Genomic DNA, 19,871 nt, shown 5'->3' with positions numbered 1-19,871 from the left:
CCTTCCACGCCCATGCCTGTGGCAGACATCACCAATCCAGCCCGAGTTGCTTGGCAGACATCACTAATCAAGATCACGCTGTCCTTGCCCACTGAGCCCAGACCAGAGCTCAGATCCACTGCACAGCTGCCACTCCTGACTGGTCAGAGTTGAGACATCTTGCAATGCAGTTGTCAACACTGCTCTAGAATTTGAGACCTGCATAGATAAGGGGCTGATCTGTGGGTGCTGTGTAGGTGTGGGTGAGTCTGTGAGGAAACCTCTGCCTGCCAGATCCTTGAGGAAACACTCAGAAGTGTGTGCTACAGATGGTGAAAGGACCGGAAAACTGCGTCAGAGCAAAACTGACGAGGTGGCCTGGGGTTCTTCAGCCTGAGGGTAAAGGGGCTCGGGGGGGGACCATGTGTGGCCTTCACACTTTGGGACAGAAGGAGAGAGCGAGTGGCATGACATGGACAAAACCACAGAAAAACAGAAACCTCTTGCGTGTATTGAGCTGATGCTAAAGTCAGAGCAGTCCAAAGAGAAGCCTGTCTTGGGAGGTAGTGAGCTCCCTGTCCTTGGAGGTCTGCAAGAAGAAGATGGAGAAGTCTTGGCAGGGGTCTTGTGGAAGGCATCCAAGTGGCAATTCTGAGTGAGGAGAGGCGAGCCAGATGATCCTGGGGGTTCCTTTCAGCCCTCGGAGCCAGGAAGTTGGTGGAGCCCAAGGAGGGCCTTGTGGGGAAAGGTGGGCAGTGTGGAAAAGGGGCTGTGGTGCGTGTGTGCATGTGTGTGTGCGTGTTCCTGGGACTTCGAGAAGAGTGTGGGGAGGTGGGGGTGTGGAGAGCAGGGAGGGTAGAGTCCAGAATGTTCTTAGCTGTGGAGCTGGGAGGAGGCAACTCCTGAGCAGCGTGCCCTTTCTCTTCTGGGGAAACCAGGATGCGGAGGCCAGGGAGCTGGGAGAGCAGATCTGCTGGGACCAGCAGACCCTTGGGAGGGGCGACAGGCAGCCTCGGGGAGACGGGGCTCTTGTTTGGAACGGCCATGCGTGTGCTGTGTGACTGCGGATGAGAAACTGCCCCTCTCTGGGCTTTCCAGATTATTTGGTCCGACACATGGGGAAGTGTGGACCCGACCAGCCGGGACATTCTTCAGTCCAGCGTCTGGATCCTAATGTTGGCCCCAGCCTGAGGCAGGACAACTCCATCTTCGGGGGACCAGGGATTCCGAGGAGGTTTCAAGTCCTCGAGGATGTGGTGACCAGGTCTCCTGGGGGCCCCTGGGCTCCGCCAGCCTTCCTCCACCATCTCCTTTTGCTTCCTTCTTGCCGACATCCTCACTGTTCTTGGCACCCAGTCCTGAAGCCCAGGTCCCAGGCTGCTGGATCTGGTTGGGCCGAGGAGGGGGCCTGGCCCTGCTGTTGCTTTGGTCTCCAGTGCAGACTGCCTCCTGGGTGTGCACGGGTCCACGCAGAGAACCTGCGGCGCCCACTCTGAGTTCAGACGGGCTGTATCAGTCCATAGTTTTGTCTTGTTTTTGTTTTGTTAAAAAAATAGCTATTTTCCTCTGCCCCTTTTCCTGGCCACTCATGATGGCCTCACCTCCTCCCCCGGGGCCAAGAGGGCAGGGGTGCGGGGGAGGGGGTGGCGTTGGGTGCTGGGCAGTGGTGGGCGGGGTGTGTCTTCAAGCTTCAGGCCACACCATCTACTGGATGCCCCGGAAGAGGCACATGGCAAAGATCATGGCAAATAGCTGCAAAGAAAGTAGGATTTGGCTTGTCAGTCTGGGTTCATAACCCTCCAGGGGGCTATCCCACCCCGAGGATACGGGGCTGCCTGCCCTGGCACAGGAAGGGGGCTCACCCATCACTCTTGGGACGCTCTGCTGCAGGCACTCCTGACCCTGCCCTGGGGGGGGGGTGGTGGTAAGCCCCTCTTGCCAGCCACTGTCCCCTCATGTGGTGTGGTCATGAAAAGAAGGGGGTTTTGGCCATAGGTTCAAATCCAGCTCCCTTATTTGCCATCAGCAAACATGGGCCAAACACTTCCCTTCTCTGGGCCTGAGTATATATCTGCTGGGCACAGTTCTAAATGCTTTCTCAGAAGTATTTTCACAGATCAGGAAGTGAGACCCAAGAGGTCAAGGAACCCACCTAAGATCACACAGCGACAATAAGGAATCCAGGGTTGGAGTCCAGGCATTCTGAGCCCAGAGGCCAGTCTCAGAGCCCCTGCACTCCCCTTCTTCTAGCTCACAGGAGGGGGGTGAGGTGGGAAGTCTAAGGTGATTAGAACTTAATGAGGCCTGTTATATAGTAGATGTTAAATTAAAACTTTCTAGGAATGTCATTGACAGGCAAGGAAGATGTAGCCCTTCCCCAAACTAGGAGCACAGCCCACTGAACACCAATCTAAGGGCACTGGGAGGGTGGGATATGCAGAGACCCTGACTCAGCGATGCCTGTTTATTCATGCTGGCTTGTACCCCGATGCCAGAGCTCCTGCAAGTAGCAGAAAGCACAGTCCCCCGACCACAGGCTCCTGACCGAACCTCCGGGAGGGGCTCTGGGTGGGGGAAGCGAGGCATATGGGGACTGTCCCTGCTGAGGTTCTGCCCTCCACCCAACAGAGGCCGCAGCTGGGCTTGTGGGCTGGGCATGAAGGCAGCACAGACACTGGGAGCACAGACACTGGTTAATGAGCCCCTGTCTCAGGGTCCCCCCACCTCTGACGTCCACAGTGCTGTAGGAGCCCGCTTTTAGCATCATTTTGCAAATGAGGAAACTGGCTCGGGCATCTTGTGCGCAGAGAGAGGCAGAGCTGGGAGCCGAACTCCGGAAGCCCATGTTCTTCCGGCAGGGTAGCACGTCTGCGATTTCTCAGGGGGCCTGGTACTGATCTATATTTCTTGATCATGGCTTCCTCCCAGGAGAGGAGTTGTTCACCTAGAACAGTGTTGGGGCACAGCTGGGGCTCAATCTATGCTTGATGAGTGAATAAACGGGTGAATGAATAAATCCATCTCCCCATCCTCGAAAGTCTCCACAAAACTGCTCTAGGACTGCAGGACACAGTACTCAATGGACAGGAGTCTGAGCAAGCTTCGGGAGACGGTGAAGGACAGGGAAGCCTGGCGGGCTGCAGTCCATGGGGTCCCAGAGTCGGACACGACTGAGCGAGTGAACACAGCAAAGGACACAGTAAGGAGCTAAGCAAGTCCAGGTTTATGGTGCTAGGTGGGAGGAGGAGGCTGAGGATTGCGTTCCCTGGTTTCATTTCCCCGCTGGCCAGGGACTGGCCTCCCGTTTCTTCAGATCAACTGGCGTGGGCAAAACTGTGCAACTTTCCAGGACAGGGGATTTGAGATCCCAGACAGGGGTGAATAGAAGGAAGCGGGCAGCTCCACCGTTTGGCCACAGCGCCACCTAGTGGCGGCTCTAAGCGTCTGCAGAGGCCTTCCTTTTCAGGGGGCTCAGCGCCCTTCTGATCTTCACTGCTGGGACTCCATCTGCAACTTATGAGGTTAACAAGGCCCCAGGGCCCTGAACATCCCACAGAGAAAAGGCCTGATCCAGAAGCAAAGGCTGCGGAGAAGGCAATGGCAACCCACTCCAGTACTCTTGCCTGGAGAATCCCATGGACGGAGGAGCCTGGTAGGCTACAGTCCATGGGGTCGCTAAGGGTAAGACACGACTGAGCGACTTCACTTTCACTTTTCACTTTCATGCATTGGAGAAGGAAATGGCAACCCACTCCAGTGTTCTTGCCTGGAGAATCCCAGGGACAGAGGAGCCTGTTGGCCTGCTGTCTATGGGGTCACACAGAGTCGGACACAACTGAAGCAACTTAGCAGCAGCAGCAGCAGCAGCAAAGGCTGTAGCCCCTCCCTCAGATCAGCTGCACTGATCCTTCAGAGTTCACTCTGGACCTTGGGTTGGGGGCGAGTGACTCTCAGGGCCTGGCTATCCCCATTGCCCGGAGACTTGCTCAGATGTGTCCAGAGCCCCATAACAACTCAGGGAGCAGACAGGCACGGCTGGGCTTATCACCCCATAGTTCCTGAAGTGGGGTCCCATTGGGTCCTGAGCTAGGGATCTGGAGGTGGAGGTAGGCTGGGGGTGCAGGCTGTAGGGGAGTGTCTGCCCCAGACCCTGTGAGGGTGTCTTTCTTCTGGGGAACTGCAGGAGTGGGGGCCTTCACTTACCTCGATGGCCAGCACGCCTATCGCCAGGGCTCCGGCAAGGTAGACGTAAGTCTCGAAGGCGTTGAGGATCACCGTGTAACAGCCCTGGGGGGGGGGGGGGGGGAGCGGAGAAGGACCAGAGGTGAGGCCAAAGCCAGGAGGGACAGGGGTCGGGGGCCAGCCTCCCGACTGGGGAGTGAAGCCCAGGCACTGGCATGTGGCCCCAGAGCTCAGGCAGCAGCTGGCCTACCCTGTCCCACTGCTGGTGGGAGAGTTTAGCAGGAAGGGGCTGGGAGGGAGGAAGCCCATAAACCCAGCAATTTGGAAGCAACGCACCAGAGACCTACCTGGCCCTCCAGCCCCTAAGGCAAGGTTGCAAATGGCCAGCTTGACTGCTATTCAATCAGACACAGACCTTTTTTTCTCTTTTGATGGGAATATTGGAAAATTTCCAGTAACTGTCTAGACTCCCGTCTGCTCTCAAAAAGATCAGAAGATCCAGTAAGGTAGGCCATCATTTCTAAGTGGCTCTGCCTGGGGACAGGTGCTCCCTGGGGATTCGCAGTCCCCACCATCTTCTATCATCCCACACCCACCCTTTCTACTCCTCCCCATTACCAGCCCGGCAGCAGGATTTTGGTTTGCAACCTCCACCCTAAGGAAAGCCAGCCCATTCTTCAAGACCTAGCACATACCTCACCACCTCCAGGCAGCCGTCCAGGACCAGCTCAGCTCTCACAGTGCCCCTTCTAAATGGATTGAATCCCTGCGCTACTACTGCTTTCTCAAGCAGTCCTCAGGATATACAGACTGGGACAGAGATGGAGCCAGTGAGAGATGAGCCAGAAAGAGAGGGCCAGCATACCAGCATGTGACGCCACCCCATCTGACCCTGAGTGTCTCACGTCTTGGGTCGTCTTTGTGCCCACGCGCCCTCTCTCTGCACCAGGCTGACCAGAGACTGATGCGTGGTATTTGCTTTGAAAGGAATGTATTTTTAAAGAGAGAGAATTTTCTTTCTTTTAGGAGAATCCACATGTTCCTCGGGCCCAGCCAGAGGACCTGCAAGGGAAGGAGTCGCCAGGGTGGGGGTTAGGGAATCACGCCTGGTCCCTGGGTGACAGTGGCTGTGTCTGGGTCCTGTTGATATTTGGGGGTGCTTCTTAGGTGATTCTTGGGGGCTCACACGCATTGTCAGTCACCCAGCTCTGCCTCATTGGCTGGAAGTGGAAATGATACACCGTGAGGCTGTACTCAGGCAGGCGGACAGCAGGACCTGACCTGGGCAGAGTGGCCAGGCGGATGGCATGGGCCCTCCTGCTGGAGGCTGGTGGGGGCTGGGCAGGGAAGGCCCCCACAGGCCCCTGTCTGAGCACCCCGCAAACATACGGGATGCACCCAGATGAACAGACCCCCCAGCATGGTGAGCTGGATCCACAGTGTTCTTGGGGCTGAAGGTATGTCAGAAACACCTGGGAAGTAGTTAACAATACACACACCAAGGCCGCACCCCCAGGACTCTGGATCGGGGGGATCTGGTGCGGAGCCTAGGAACCTATGTGGCGAGCAGATGCCCCAGGCGATTTCTAAGGCCTGTGCCATGGTCAGGCTGAGACACCCCAGGCCTGGCAAGGACGACAAGGAAAGAAGGCCTTAGCTGACTGGGAGCCCAGCCAAGCGCTGTGTGGTTGAAGTCCTAAGGGCGCCCTCCCACAGGCCAGCTGGTCTGGAACCCAGCGTGGCTGGAGGTGGCTTCAGAGCTGGCAGGGAAGCCCCATGCAGCTGGCCAGGCCTGGGGCCATCCTGGATCTGCCTGCAGACCCGTGTTGGAGCGGAACTCAAATCGCCAACCCCCTTGCTCTGTTTGCCTGTGTTTGTGTTAAGTCAGTTCAGTCAGGTCTGACTCTGCCAGGCTCATCTGTCCATGGGGATTCTCCAGGCAAGAATACTGGAGTGGGTTGCCATGCCCTCCTCCAAGGGATCTTCCTGACCCAGGGATCGAACCTGTATCACTTCGAGTTCAGTTCAATCACTCAGTTGTGTCCAACTCTTTGCGACCCCATGGACTGCAGCATGCCAGGCTTTCCTGTTGATTGCCAACTCCCAGAGTTTACTCAAGCTCATGTCCATCAAATCGGTGATGCCATTCAACCATCTCATCCTCTTTCATCCCCTTCTCCTCCCACCTTCAATTCCTTCCAGCATCAGGGTCTTTTCAAATGAGTCAGTTCTTCACATCAGGTGACCAAAGTATTGGGGTTTCAGCTTCAGCATCTGTCCTTCCAATGAATATTCAGGACTGATCTCCTTTAGGATGGACTGGTTGAATCTCCTTGCAGCCTAAGGGACTCTCAAGAGTCTTCTCCAGCATCACATTCAAAAGCATCAATTCTTTGGTGCTCAGCTTTCTTTATAGTCTAACTCTCACATCCATACATGACCACTGGAAAAACCATAGCTTTGACCAGACAGACCTTTGTTGGCACAGTAAAGTCTCTGTTTTTTAATATGCTGTCTAGGTTGTTCATAACTTTTCTTCCAAGGAGTAAGCGTCTTTTAATTTCATGGCTGCAGTCACCATCTGTAGAGGTTTTGGAGCCCCCCAAAATAAAGTCTCTCACTGTTTCCATTGTTTCCCCATCTATTTGCCATGAAATGATGGGACCAGATGCCATGACCTTAGTTTTCTGAATGTTGAGCTTTAAGCCAACCTTTTCACTCTCCTCTTTCACTTTCATCAAGAGGCTTTTGAGTTCTTCATTTTCTGCCATAAGGGTGGTGTCATTTGCATATCTGAGGTGATTAATATTTCTCCCAGCAATCTTCATTGTGCTTCCTCCAGCCCGTCATTTCATATAATGTACTCTGCATATAAGTTAAATAAGCAGGGTGACAAGATACAGCCTTGACGCACTCCTTTCCTGACTTGAAACCAGTCTGTTGTTCCATGTCCAGTTCTAACTGTTGCTTCCTGACCTGCATACAGATTTCTCAGGAGGCAGGTCAGGTAGTCTGGTATCCCCATCTCTTTAAGAATTTTCCACAGTTTGTTGTGATCCACACAGTCAAAGGCTTTGGTGTAGTCAATACAGTAGAAGTAGATGTTTTTCTGGAACTCTCTTGCTTTTTCCATGATCCAGCGGATGTTGACAATCTCTGTTGATCTCTGGTTCCTCTGCCTTTTCTAAATCCAGCTTGAACATCTGGAAGTTCATGGTTCACATATTGCTGAAGCCTGGCTTGGAGAATTTTGAGCATTACTTTGCTAGCATGTGAGATGATTGCAATTGTGTGATAGTTTGAGCATTCTTTGGCATTGCCTTTCTTTGGGATTGGAATGAAAACTGATCTTTTCCAGTCCTGTGGCTATTGCTGAGTTTTCCAGATTTGCTGGCATATTGAGTGCAACACTTTCATAGCATCATCTTTTAGGATTTGAAATAGCTCAACTGGAATTCCATTACGCCACTAGCTTTGTTTGTAGTGATGCTTCCTAAGGCCCACTTGACTTCACATTCCAAGATGTCTGGGTCTAGGTGAGTGATCACACCATCGTGATTATTTGGGTCATGAAGACTTTTTTGTATAGTTCTTCTGTGTGTTCGTGCCACCTCTTCTTAATATCTTCTGCTTCTGTTAGGCCCATGCCATTTCTGTCCTTGATTGTGCCCATCTTTGCATGAACTATTCCCTTCGTATCTCGAATTTTCTTGAAGAGATCTCTCGTCTTTCCCATTCTATTGTTTTCCTCTATCTCTTTGCATTGATCACTGAAGAAGGCTTTTTTACCTGTCCTTTAGGAGAAGGAAATAGCAACCCACTCCAGTATTCATGCCTGGAAAAATCCCATGGACCGAGGAGCATGCGGGGCTACAGTCCATGGGGTCAACAAAGAGTCGGACACAACTGAGCGACTTCACTTTCACTTTGCTATTCTTTGGAACTCTGCATTCAAATGGGTATATCTTTCCTTTTCTCCTTTGCCTTTCGCTTATCTTCTTTTCTCAGCTCTTTGTATCACCCTTTGTCTCCTGTATTGGCAGGTGAGTTCTTTACCACTAGCGCCACCTGGGGAACCCTTGCTCTGTTTATCTCTTTTTAAAGCGTCAGAACCCCGACATATAGAACAGCAGCAGCAAGCGGGCCTGCTCCAGAGGGAAGGGAAGGAGACTGGGAGAGGCCTGGGAGAGGTGCTCCCAGCCTCCCATCATTCCTTGAGGCTGCCACTCATCTCCTCCCCCCACCCCCGAGTCCACCTCCTGCCACCAATACCCCACCCCCCCACTCCCTCTACCCAACACAGCCTGGACTTATGGTGCTTTGAGGGGCCACCCAGACAAGAAGCACCAGTAACCTGGGGAGAAGTGGTTACGCAGGTAACACCGGCCACTTGCTTACTGGGTGAACTTACAGGCACGTTTCGTCTTATTGCACTTCACGGATATTGTATGTTTTTAGAAATTGGCGGTTTCTGGCAACCCTGCATTGAGCAAGGCTACTGGTGCCATTTTTCCAATAGTGGTTGCTCACTTCACGCCTCTGTGTCTCATCTTGGTAATTCTCACCGTATTTCCAGCATTTTCATTCTTATCAGATGTAACACAGGGGACTGTGATCAGCGATCTTTGATGTGACTGCTACCTCTTGCTTCCCAGGTGGGACTAGGGGAAGCAAGTATCCTGTGTAGGCTAACTACTTCCTAGGACTGGTGTGAGGATAAGATGAGATGCTACGGATAAAGCACTCACCTGTCAACGCAGGAGATGTAAGAGATGTGGGTTAGATCTCTGGGTCGGGAAGATCCCCTGGAGGAGGGCATGGCAACCCACTCCAGTACTCTTGCCTGGCGAATCCCATGGACAGAGGAGTCTGCTGCTGCTGCTGCTGCTAAGTCGCTTCAGTCGTGTCCGACTCTGTGCGACCCCAGAGATGGCAGCCCACCAGGCTCCTCTGTCCATGGGATTTTCCAGGCAAGAAAATGGCACTGGAGTGGGGTGCCATTGCCTTCTCCACAGAGGAGTCTGGTGGGCTGCAATCCATGGGGTTGCAAAGAGTCGGACATGACTGAGCAACTTAGCACACACTGCCTCTTGCTGATGGCTCAGATGACAGTAAGCATTTTTTAGCAATACAACATTTTAAAATTGTGGCATGCATACTGATTTTTTTTCTTTTGATGTAAAGTGATTGCACACATAACAAACTGAGGTGTAGTGTAAAAACCATTTTTTTAAAAAACATTTGCTTATTTCTTTGGCTGTGCGAGGCCTTAGTTGTGGCATGTAGGATCTAGTTCCCCAGTCAGGGATTAAACCTGGGCCCCTGCACTGGGAGGCCAGAGTCTTAGCCACTGGACCTCCAGGGAAATCCGTGAACATAATTTTTATAGACGCTAGGAAACCACAAATTTCCTGTCCCTCGCTCCATTGCAATGGTCTGGAACCGAACCCTCAGTCTCTCCAAGGTGTGCCCGTACTTACTTTTTCTCGGCCTCCTTTGCCCCATCCAAAGACTGGGGCCTGTGTAGGCTAACTACTTCCTAGGACTGGTGTGACGCTAAGATGAGATGCTACGGATAAAGCACGAACAGTGCTGGCAGGGACCCACCCCTCAGTCCCGTTAGGACCATGCGCTTTCTCTCTGGGCCCCTCAGAGCACAGCCTGGGGGTGGGAGATGTCTGAGTGCAGAACTGGGTTTGCCCTCTACAACCGGGGAGCAGCGGGCCCCACGCCACACGCATGCATGCAGCCCTGTGCCATAAGGGGATGGGAGAAGCGTAACCCCCTTCTGAACTTGATGTTGACTTTCACATGCCTCACCTGGGCCTGGAGGGCCTTCTTAGGCCTGGAAGGGGCCTTATTTGGCAGAGGGAAGTTGTCCCTCCACCCTTTGCCTGCTGCAGGTGGGGCACCCGGGGCCTTAACTGCTCATCTGCCCTCTGTCGGGCTCTGACACCAAAGGTTCACCCTGGGCTGAACCAAGCAGATGGCTTGGCTGACGGAGGCCCTGCTACTGAGAAGCCCTCAGGGAGAGCAGCCAGGGCAGAGGGCAGATGGAAGATGCCGCCAGGACTCAGTGAGTGTCCCCTCTGGCCAGGCTCTGCTGGGGCCTCATGTGCTTCTTCTGACTTGGACCCCATTCCAGCCCCTCGAGGAAGAGGAATGGAAGGAGGGCGCAGACGACCACTGGCTCAGGGTCACCGCCAAGGAGACAGGGAAACAGGTTGGTCTTAAGGGGAGTGCAAGCTTCTTCTCTGCTCTATTCTAAAGGGAAGCAGTTGCATCAGGAAGCCTTGATTCCTGCTCATCCGGGCGGGGTCCCTGGCTCAGGGCCCAAACTCCAGCCGGTACCCCTGGGTATCACCTCTTCCTCCCCCGTAGCATGGATGCCACCCCGACCCCTCCCCTGCCCAGTGAGACACCACGGGGACCATCTTCCCCACCCTGCCACCAGACTGTGCGTCCCTGAGCTGTGCTGCTGTTGGCAGCCCCTCCCCTCCATCTCTGCAGGGAGGGAACAGGCCCCCACCCTGACTCCCGGCTGCAGACACCCGCCCCCCGCAACCTCATCTGACAGAGGCCAGAGGGGCCATCACGAAGACGGCCACATTTCTACGTCCAGCACAGACCTTCCCCCGAGCCCTGCAAGTCCAGCTGCCTACTGCCTGCAGGCCCCAAAGGCAGCTGACAGTCCACTCGCCCCAGGGCAGATCCGAGGTCCCCCCCAACCAGAACCTACGGAGTCACTCCCAGCACAGCCTCATCCTCCCTTCCCCAGAGTCAATCTGCCGCCGTTTCACCTCCTGATTCCTTTCTCAGACCCATACACTTCTCTGTGTCTCTTCTGCCGTCATCCTGGTCTAACCCATCCTCATTTCTCACTGGGACCAGTGTTCTAATCCCTCCTGTCTACTCAGGCCCATCTCTAAGCCCTGGCCAGTAGCAGCCAGAGAGCCTACAGGGCCACAACCCCGCGTAGAACTTGGGCTTCTTTGCTTGTCTGGCATCTTTGCCCTGGGCCCACAGGCACTGTATGGTCTGGCCCTGCTGATAGCCTCGCCTGGAGCTAGTCTTGGCGTATTCACTGTCCTCCAGCCATACTGGCCTTCCCTTGGTGCTGGGACACACCACGCTCCCTCCTACCCCAGGGCCTTTGCACAGGCTGATCTCACTGTCTGGCTGGAGCGCCTTTCCCTTGTCAAGAAGATAAGAGTGTGGAAGTTTATGTTTATGAGAGTCACAGCATCGCCCGTACTCACGACCACCCAGGAAGCAGGTGCGGAGCCATGAGGATAAAGCAGAGAATCAGTGATGCTCTGGGGCGAGAAGACTTGAGACCACCCTGACAAGCGGGGGAAATAGATGGTTTCCTCTTGGGTCAGGGTCTAGCTAGGTCACCATCTCCTGGGACAACCCCTGACTTTTTTTTTCCAGCAGGGAGATACATTCTTGACTTGCCCATACGACTATCTTAACCCAGGGAAGGCCAAGGAATGAGCAGGAGAATCTGCCATGGTGGGGTCAGCTGATACCAGTGGAGGAGCCTGATTTTTCATCTTGGATCATGTTCTTTGGGGACGTCCTCATTTCTCTTCATTGGCATTCAGTGATGAACAGGGCTGGTGGACTAACTCAGTACCCATGGACGAGTGCCCTCTGCCTCAGCTCCTGCCAGCCATGTGACAGTCCTGGCCGATGAGAGCTAAGCAGATGTCTTAGGGAGGTTTCTGGGAAAGAAGCTGGCACTGCCTTTTCAGTTTCTTCCCGTCTTCAACAAGTGGAATGTCTGGAGCTATGGCAGCCATTTTGCCACCGTGAGGTACTAAGCACAAGGAAAGGCTGCAAGGATTACAGAGACTAGGCCTTGGCTGACATGATGGAGCCACTGATAAATAAAGAAGCCACCATCTTCCAGAATTCTTACCGTGTGTGAAACACAGAGGCATTTGCCTTAAGTGTAGATTTTCAGTTTCAAATATTTTGCTACTGACTCAACATTGTGAAGAGGAAGCAAGGCAAAGTCAGAAAAGCATCCCGGGCTTCAGGGAGCTCGGCTTTGGAGAAGAAACAGAGTGAGCCCCTCAGCAGAAGCTTTTAAAAGGAAGAGTGCTCGGGGGGATGCCTGTGCCTCAGAAAAGGAATCCCAGAAGTCAGTCTCAGGCAGTCCTGATGAGGAGCAGGGGAAGAGTCACGGAACTAATGCACCTGCCCAGGGATCTCTCTGATAAGCTTCGATTTCAAAGCCACGCCTGGGAGAAGGAGGGAGGCAGTGTAGTGGAGGACGAAGCCAGAAAAGAACAGGGCCCATGAGAAACTTCCCTAAACAATTCTCAAGTGGCTTTAGGAAAGAGCTTTGGCTGCAGGCAGCAAGCAGTCCTATTGGTAGAAGTTTGTTTGTCTTTATCAAACCCTGTATTCATCAAAACCATAGTCAAAGCTACGGTTTTTCCAGTAGTCATGTATGGATGTGAGAGTTGGACTACAAAGAAAGCTGAGCACCAAGGAATTGATTCTTTTGAACTGTGGTGCTGGAGAAGACTCTTGAGGGTCCCTTGGACTGCAAGGAGATCCAACCTGTCAATCCTAAAGGAAATCAGTCCTGAATATTCATTGGAAGGACTGATGTTGAAGCTGAAACTCCAATACTTTGGCCACCTGATGCAAAGAACTGACTCATTGGAAAAGACCCTGTTGCTGGGAAAGATTGAAGGCAGGAGGAGAAGGGGACGACAGAGGATGAGATGGCTGGATGGCATCACCAACTCGATGGACATGAGTTTGAGTAAACTCTGGGAGTTGGTGATGGACAGGGAGGCCTGGCGTGCTGCAGTCCATGGGGTTGCAAAGAGTCAGACATGACTGAGTGACCGAACTGACTGATCAACCCCTGAGTTGCTGGCTGCTCTGCTCCATGTGGTTGTCGGTGGCCCAAGCGCCTTCTCTCTTGATGCTTGGATATTCTAGGGGATCACCCTCCCCTGCAAGGTCTGAGATGGCTTCAACCATGAGCTGGGGGCGGGGGTGGTGAGAGGGAGAAGGGGTGGGCCCAGCACTTTCTCTTCAGGACATGGCTCAGGCGCACAGATCACCTCTACTTTCCTCCCTTTGGCTAGAACGTGCCACGTGGCCTAGCTGCACGGGAGGCTGGAAGAGCGGGTCAACCTGGTGGTCACTGGGTCTATAAACCTCCTCTTTCCAAGGAGGAAGCCGCAACTGAACACGAGGGCAGCCAGCTGTCTCTGCCACTACATGGGGAATCTGAGGTCCAGAGAGTGAGTTTTGGCCAAGGTGACATGGCTGCCGACAGCCCAGGTCTGCCTGCCATCAAAGCCTGAAACTGCCCCCCTCCCCGTGCTCGGCAGCCTCTCCTCAGGGCTGAGACCTAACTCCTGGGGTGGCTGTCCCTGCCCCCAGCTCACAGCAGCTTCATCCCAGGACCTTTGTTTCTGTACTTCAGTCTTTTTCACTCAACGCAGGGACACAGGACCATAAGGGATGGAGGAACGTGACTCTCTGGGCCTGGGAATCCTTTGACATGACGTGGGCAGGTGCAGGAGAAGAGGGTGCTGAGTTTATGAGGCAAAGCTGAAGCTGGAAAGAGTCTCATCAGATGGCCGGGTCAGGCCTCAGCCCAACTCTCCCCTTCCCCAGGGGGATTCCCCTTGCCTTAAGCCCTACCCCCGTCCCACCTTAGTCCCTTCTAGCCCATCATCCGGTTTTATTTTCTTTACAGTGAGATGATTACTTCCTGTGAGATTATGACTTCTTATGTGCTTGCTGCTTGCTTATCATCTGCTTCCTCTAGCCAGACTGTAGGCCCTGCAGGAATAGGGGCTTTGCCTCCTGTCCTCTGCTGCGGTTCCCAGCACCTGGAGCTCTCCCATGGGAGCCTCATCAAAGGCCAAATCAAGCACGGGGTGTGGGGCTCGGTTCACCCTCATTCTCCCTGCACTGCCCCGCCCTCCCCCAGCCTGGCCTCACACATCCCCCTGAGGAGTGTGGGGACTGGTAAGTAGGAAGGGGGATCAAGGTCAAGGGCACTGTGTGTCTCACTGAGGGGACATAGCAGGATGGGAAAGGGCTTCTTCTGAGACTTAGATGAAGTCCTTGGGTTGCAAGAGAAGCCAAGAAGTCTAGGAGCTTCCCTGACTTTGGAGGCTAAGGTCAAGGAAATCTTATTCTCTTGGGGCCTGGGGGTGCTTCCACATGACAAATGAGGGTTCTCCCCAGATAAAGTGCACAGCTGAGGAGGGGCCCTGCTGTGTAACTCTGGTTTTCCTTCTTGAGACCTGCAGTACCAGAAGCTCAGGGAGTGTTCTACTTGGAACACCGGAAAACTCCTAGTTACCCTTGAACCCCAGTCAAAATGCCCACTCCTCTGGTCTGTGCCACTGATGGACTGTCTGCCATTCTCATGCTTTAACTCCTTTGGCTGGATCTCAGGGGCATGAGTGGAGCCTTCCTTAGCCCCCGTTCAGGAGTCCCACACCACAGCCAATGTTTCCACGGGATTCCCTGAGTGCCTTCAGATCTTCTGGGCTCACACTGCCACCCACCCAGCTTGGCCAGCTGCCATTCCTGATGGACAGGTCTCCCCTGCCAGGGGAAGCAGGGCCTGGTACCTGCTTGTTCAGGAACAGGTCCCTTCCCAGGAGGCATTCCTCTCTGCTCAGCAGGACCCCGTCCCGACTCTGGGGTTCTCTCCGGCAGCAGGCCTCCGGCACCTCATCACTGTCCAAAGTCAGGAGTCGGAAAACTGATGCATACTTAAAATCTTCGGGCCCGTTGACCCCACAGCAACCAAACTAGACAGAGCAAAGAGAAGGGCGGGTAGGAGCTGGAGCCGGGCATGAGAGTGAGGAGGCAAATGCAAAGCTTATCCACAGGCCACTGCGAGGCAGCGCGGGTGGGGGGGCAGTCATGATCCGAGTGGGAGCTGGCTCCACCTGCTCCTGTGCAACCCCGGGAAAGCCACTCAGCCTCTCTGAGCCTCCATCGGTAAAATCAGAGAGGTGGTAACAATTCCTACTTCACCGGCGCTGAGCACTGAATAAGTAGTTGCTATGGTTACTATCACTGATGACAGTTAAAACTGCTTGAGGACTCAAGACAGGGAGGGCAAACAGGTTTCACCCTGAGTTCGGACTGTGGCTGATGGGCAACGGCTGCCCAAGATGCTGTGCGGATGGATGCCGGTTCTGAGGCTGGGCCTGGGCCGGGCGGATCAGTGCCTGATTGATCACTGATATCTGCACAGGCGCAGATAGCAAGGCTCTGGAGGCCAGATAATGGCTCCCCTGGGCATCAGGGCTCTGAGGGCTCAGAGCATCCCTGGGGCCACTCACCGTGATCATGACAGAGTTCCAGGTGGCGGAGAAGACGTCCGTGTCGTTGTTGCCCTGGTAGTGCTTGGTGAGCTCCTTGGTGAAGAATTCACGGGTGAGCTGGAGGCAGAGGGAGGGGCTGGACTGAGAGCCATGGCAGCTAGATACGGGCTTCTCCACTGATCTGCTCTGGGGGAGGGTGGGGGAAGGCCTCTGAGCCCTAGTGCCAGGGACCCTCCTCGGGAGCAGCTGACTTGGGGCGGGCCCTTGGAGTCCACCCCCCACCTCTAAGCACTTGTGGCCTCCCTGCATCGTCAGATCCCCAGCATGAACACACAGACTACCCACACAGCCCTCAGCAACCACTGGTGAACCTCCAGCGGTACTGCAGCTCTTTCCAGAGGGTGGCTGGTCCACACTGGGGGCTCACCCCTCCTGCCACTCCCTAACCCTGAGCTGTTCCTCAGACAGAGCCGAGCGGATGCGCTGTGTCCTGGGCCCTGAAGAAGCCGCTGTGTGTGCAGCAAGACATCTCTGCAGAGCCGCAGTTTCCAGAGGCCCTTGGAAGTCATTGCTACCTTCAAAATACTCCCCGGAGGCCTGATCACCCTGCTCCCCTCTGCAGGGAAGGGTGGGGCCCTCGGTGGTTGGAGCCTCTGGGATAAGATGGTCTCTGGAGGTAAGTGGCCCAAAATGCATACTTGCCAGGGCCTCATCCAGGAGGGCTCTGCCCTGTTCTCCTGCTTGGTGCAGATTCTGCGTGGGGGCTGGGGGTCGGTTGGGGGGTGGGAAGCCTCTCTGACTATCCTTGGACTATGAAACGACCGCTGCTGGGCCAGTGCTGGGCAAGGCATAGAATGGAAGATTCTAGAGTTAGGGATGGGGTTGCACAGACGCTTGGAAAGAGCGGAGACCCTTAAGGGCCCTCTGACTCTGACCTTCTGGGAAAGCCCTTGCAGGGACAGGCTCGCAGGTTTCTTTTTGGGCTGTGGGGCTTCACTGGGTGAGGTGGTGGATTGTGATTGGAGCTGGAAACACTGGAGGGGAGGACGCTGACTCTGTGAGACCCTCTGGGGACGGAGGGGCTGGCCACGAATGGGCCAGGGCACACGAGGCCAGGTACGTACATTCCCCCTGAAGATGAAGGCCAGGATGGCTGCTGAGAGCTCTGCCAAGAAGATGATCAGGATGAACAAGAAGAACTGTAGAGAGAAGGGGGCAGCCTTGTGAGTCCCGAGGGCAGGTAGGAAGCGGACAGCTGACCGCTCTCTGAGGCACCCTTCCATCTGTCACACGATGGGGCAATGTACCCATTTCATAAGACTGAGGAACTTACCCGCCATAAACCAGACATTTTTCATAAAAGTCCATCTTTGGAGCCAACAAGATTGTAATACAAATATGGAACAAATAAACATACACATACGTCTTCTGTGCAAATGGCACTCTTTAGAGGGCCCTTGTGCAGTGGGCGTTCTGACCAACCGTACTTGGCAGCCCTTGAAGAAGATCGATGTTGAAACTTGTTTGGACCTCCCCCAGGTGGACTGTCCAAGTAGTGGGAATCCTGAAGTCCCTGGGGATCCCTGGCTGGCTGTCCCCACCCTATCAGGCCCAGGCCACCTCTCCCTGCCTGGCTGCCCCTCATTCCCATGGGTAGTGGGGGAAGTGACTTTACTTTTCAGCTGCAGTAAAGGAGCATGATTGGAGGGAAGGTGGTATGTCTATTAAAATCTGAAAACCCAGGGGCTGGGAGTCTGGAATCTAACAGAGTACCCCACCCCCACCCCCTGCTACTCTCTGCATATCTCCATGTTGCCCAAACTCGCCACGACACCTCTTGCCTCGGGCACCTCACATGCTGAGCTCCCTGGAAGGCCCTGCCCTTGCTTGCCCACCAGCACCCTGCTTTCCAGACTCGGTTCCTGGCTCCCCCACATCCCAGGGCCCTGCGGAAGTGTGTACCACAGCCGCTGCGCCCCGCCGGATCACCACCATCAGCTGGGATCCAGCGGGCAGTGTTCTTGATGCCCGGACAGCACCGGTGCTGGTATACGGCTCTCCGATGAGTAAATGAATCCATGAGTGACCAGCTCACCGTAATGACCTTGCTATCTGCTATCTCCAGGCCCGGGCCATCATGGGCACTGTTGTGGGTGGATGGTTGTGTCCTCATCACTCAGCATTGTCCGCTTGCACTGGGACCATCCTGGAGCTGTCACCCCACGTAGAGACCACCAGCAGGGCCCTGAAGCCCCAGCCGCACACGCGCATGGCGGCCCCAGGACCTGCTCCCTTGCTCAGGCCAAAGTCCTCCGAACTTCCAGTGTGCACCGTGTGTGCCCAGGCTGGAAGGAAGTGAAGGGTCCTGAGCTTGTCCTCAGCACTTCAGCACCCCCTGCCTCGCTTTGAAAGTCTTAAGGCCTGGAGGCTTTCCTGGGCTCCAGGATAACATGGTGTTAGGATCGTGTTCTAGAATCGGAGGTCCCCTGTTTCTTTCCACTGTGCCGCTTGCCAGCTGGGCTGGCTCCGTCAGGTTCTACCATGTCTGGGTTCCGGTTTCTCCATCAATAGAACAAGGGTGTTGATGGTCAGCAGCTGCTTTGCCAGGCTGCCCAGATGATTCAGTGAAATGGCTCATATACGATCCATGCCCAGGTGTTAAGCGCTGGATGCGGAGGGAGTGCGTGAGTGCTAAGTCGCTCCAGTTGTGTCCAACTCTTTGGGACCCTGTGAACTGTAGCCCATCAGGCTCCTCTGTCCATGGGATTGTCTCCAGGCAAGAATACTGGACTGGGTTGTCACACCCTCCTCCAGGGGATCTTCCTGACCCAGGGGTTGAACCTGCATGTCTTGAGTCTCCTGAGTTGGCAAGTGGGTTCTTTAACAGTAGTGCCACCCAGGAAGCGCCAAGCGCTGGACAGGTGATAGTTATCATGCATTTTCCAGAGACCACCCATGCCAGTGCTTGTCTCCAGGAAGGCCATGCTCGCGCTTGGTTCTGAGCCACCACTGAGCCATTCTCACGCTGTGCACGGCGCTCCACTGCATTATCTCACTGATGTGGTGCTAAATCCCCTGGAAAGTGCACGCACACTCCCAGAGTGATGAGCACGCGGAGTTCACGAGCTCCGTCTCATCCATAGTTTATAACTGTCTAAGCTGAGATCGATAGGCAGAGACAGCTCCGTCACATCACTGGGGTGGAAACCATTTCCGAGGCTGCTCTTTATGCCAGCCTGAGGACTGCCAGCAACTGCACTGAGAGGGCAGAGGGCAGGGCGGGGCTCCATGGAGGCCTTGTGAAACAGAATCGGATGACCATCTGTCACCAGCCAAATGGAGGTGCCAGGAGCCCTGCCAGGGCCCTTCATCACTGTCAGAGGGAGGAGAGGCTGCAGAGGCGGGGAACATACCTCTTAACCCAAGGACCAGCTCGTGGAAGTGGAGGGGGATGGGCACTGTGGCCTGGGGCAGGCTGCCCAGGGTACAGGAGGCCTTCTGTCACTCTCCTTTCCGGCTGGGGAGCTCTACCTCCCAACTTCAGTCCTAGGTCAGCCCACACAGCTGACTGCAGTGAGGCTTACTGCAGGTCTGCTTCCTGACCTGTCAGAACCAGAGCCCCACGTTTTAAGACTCAGCTGGCCTGCAGGGTCTCTTGTGGATCAACACCAATCCTTTCGTTTTCAATTTATCAAATGCTTATATGTGCCAGGAACAGAGTTAAGCAAGATATACATTTTCTTATTGAATGCTGATCACAGTATTATGGCGGGTAAGGTGGTATTATCATCTTCAGCTTACATATGAGGAATCTGAAGTTCAGAGAGCTTAAGTGACTGACCCCAGGTCACACAGCCAGGAAGTGGCACGGCAGGGATAAGAACCAGGCTTTTCTGACTGCAGAGGCCATGCTCTGGCCCAGGCCCCCTCTCTACCCCTTCAGTCCAGGCCTGTTTACTGAGCACATGCTCTGTGCCAGGTACTGTGTTAGGTCGTTGTGGTTTAGTTGCTAAGTCGTGTCCAGCTCTTCTGCGATCCCATGGACTGTAGCCTGCCAGGCTCCTCTCTCCCTGGGACTACCCAGGCAAGAATACTGGAGTGAGTTGCCATTTCCTTCTCCAGGGCATCTTCCTGATCCGGGGATCAAACCCTCATCTGCTGCCTTGACAGGTGGATTCCTCATCATTCTGAGCCACCTGGGAAGCCCACTGTGCTAGGTACTGATAAACAAATACACGCAAGGGCGATGTGATCCCCACTCTGATGGAGTTTCCACTGAGCCAAGATTCATGATCCATGAAATGAAATCCACGAGATGAAAAGCATAAGTCATGAGATGAGATGAAAGAATAAACCCGTAACTCATTGATGGGGAAAGCAGGT

At 54.5% G+C, this 19,871-nt stretch overlaps 1 protein-coding gene across 12 annotated transcripts in view; it reads right to left on the bottom strand.

Annotated features, from left to right (window-relative positions):
• Nucleotides 1-470: 470 nt before the first annotated feature.
• TSPAN18 (tetraspanin 18) overlaps nucleotides 471-19,871 on the bottom strand; it is a 202,813-nt gene continuing 183,412 nt past the window's right edge. For all 12 annotated transcript variants that reach the window (XM_069555516.1, XM_069555521.1, XM_069555515.1 and 9 more), the window contains 5 exons: nucleotides 16,613-16,687; nucleotides 15,507-15,605; nucleotides 14,784-14,966; nucleotides 4,183-4,266; nucleotides 471-1,731 (listed from right to left, as the gene is read on the bottom strand). In XM_069555516.1, coding sequence (XP_069411617.1) covers nucleotides 1,684-1,731; nucleotides 4,183-4,266; nucleotides 14,784-14,966; nucleotides 15,507-15,605; nucleotides 16,613-16,687 — 489 coding nt within the window. In that variant the 3' untranslated portion in view covers nucleotides 471-1,683. The remainder of the gene's footprint in view (nucleotides 1,732-4,182; nucleotides 4,267-14,783; nucleotides 14,967-15,506; nucleotides 15,606-16,612; nucleotides 16,688-19,871) is intronic.

Source organism: Ovis canadensis, chromosome 15 (genome assembly GCF_042477335.2).
Source record: "Ovis canadensis isolate MfBH-ARS-UI-01 breed Bighorn chromosome 15, ARS-UI_OviCan_v2, whole genome shotgun sequence".
Classification (NCBI taxonomy): Eukaryota; Metazoa; Chordata; class Mammalia; order Artiodactyla; family Bovidae; genus Ovis; species Ovis canadensis.
Note: the sequence above shows the minus strand (reverse complement) of the source record. Positions and strands in the feature narration are given on the sequence as shown.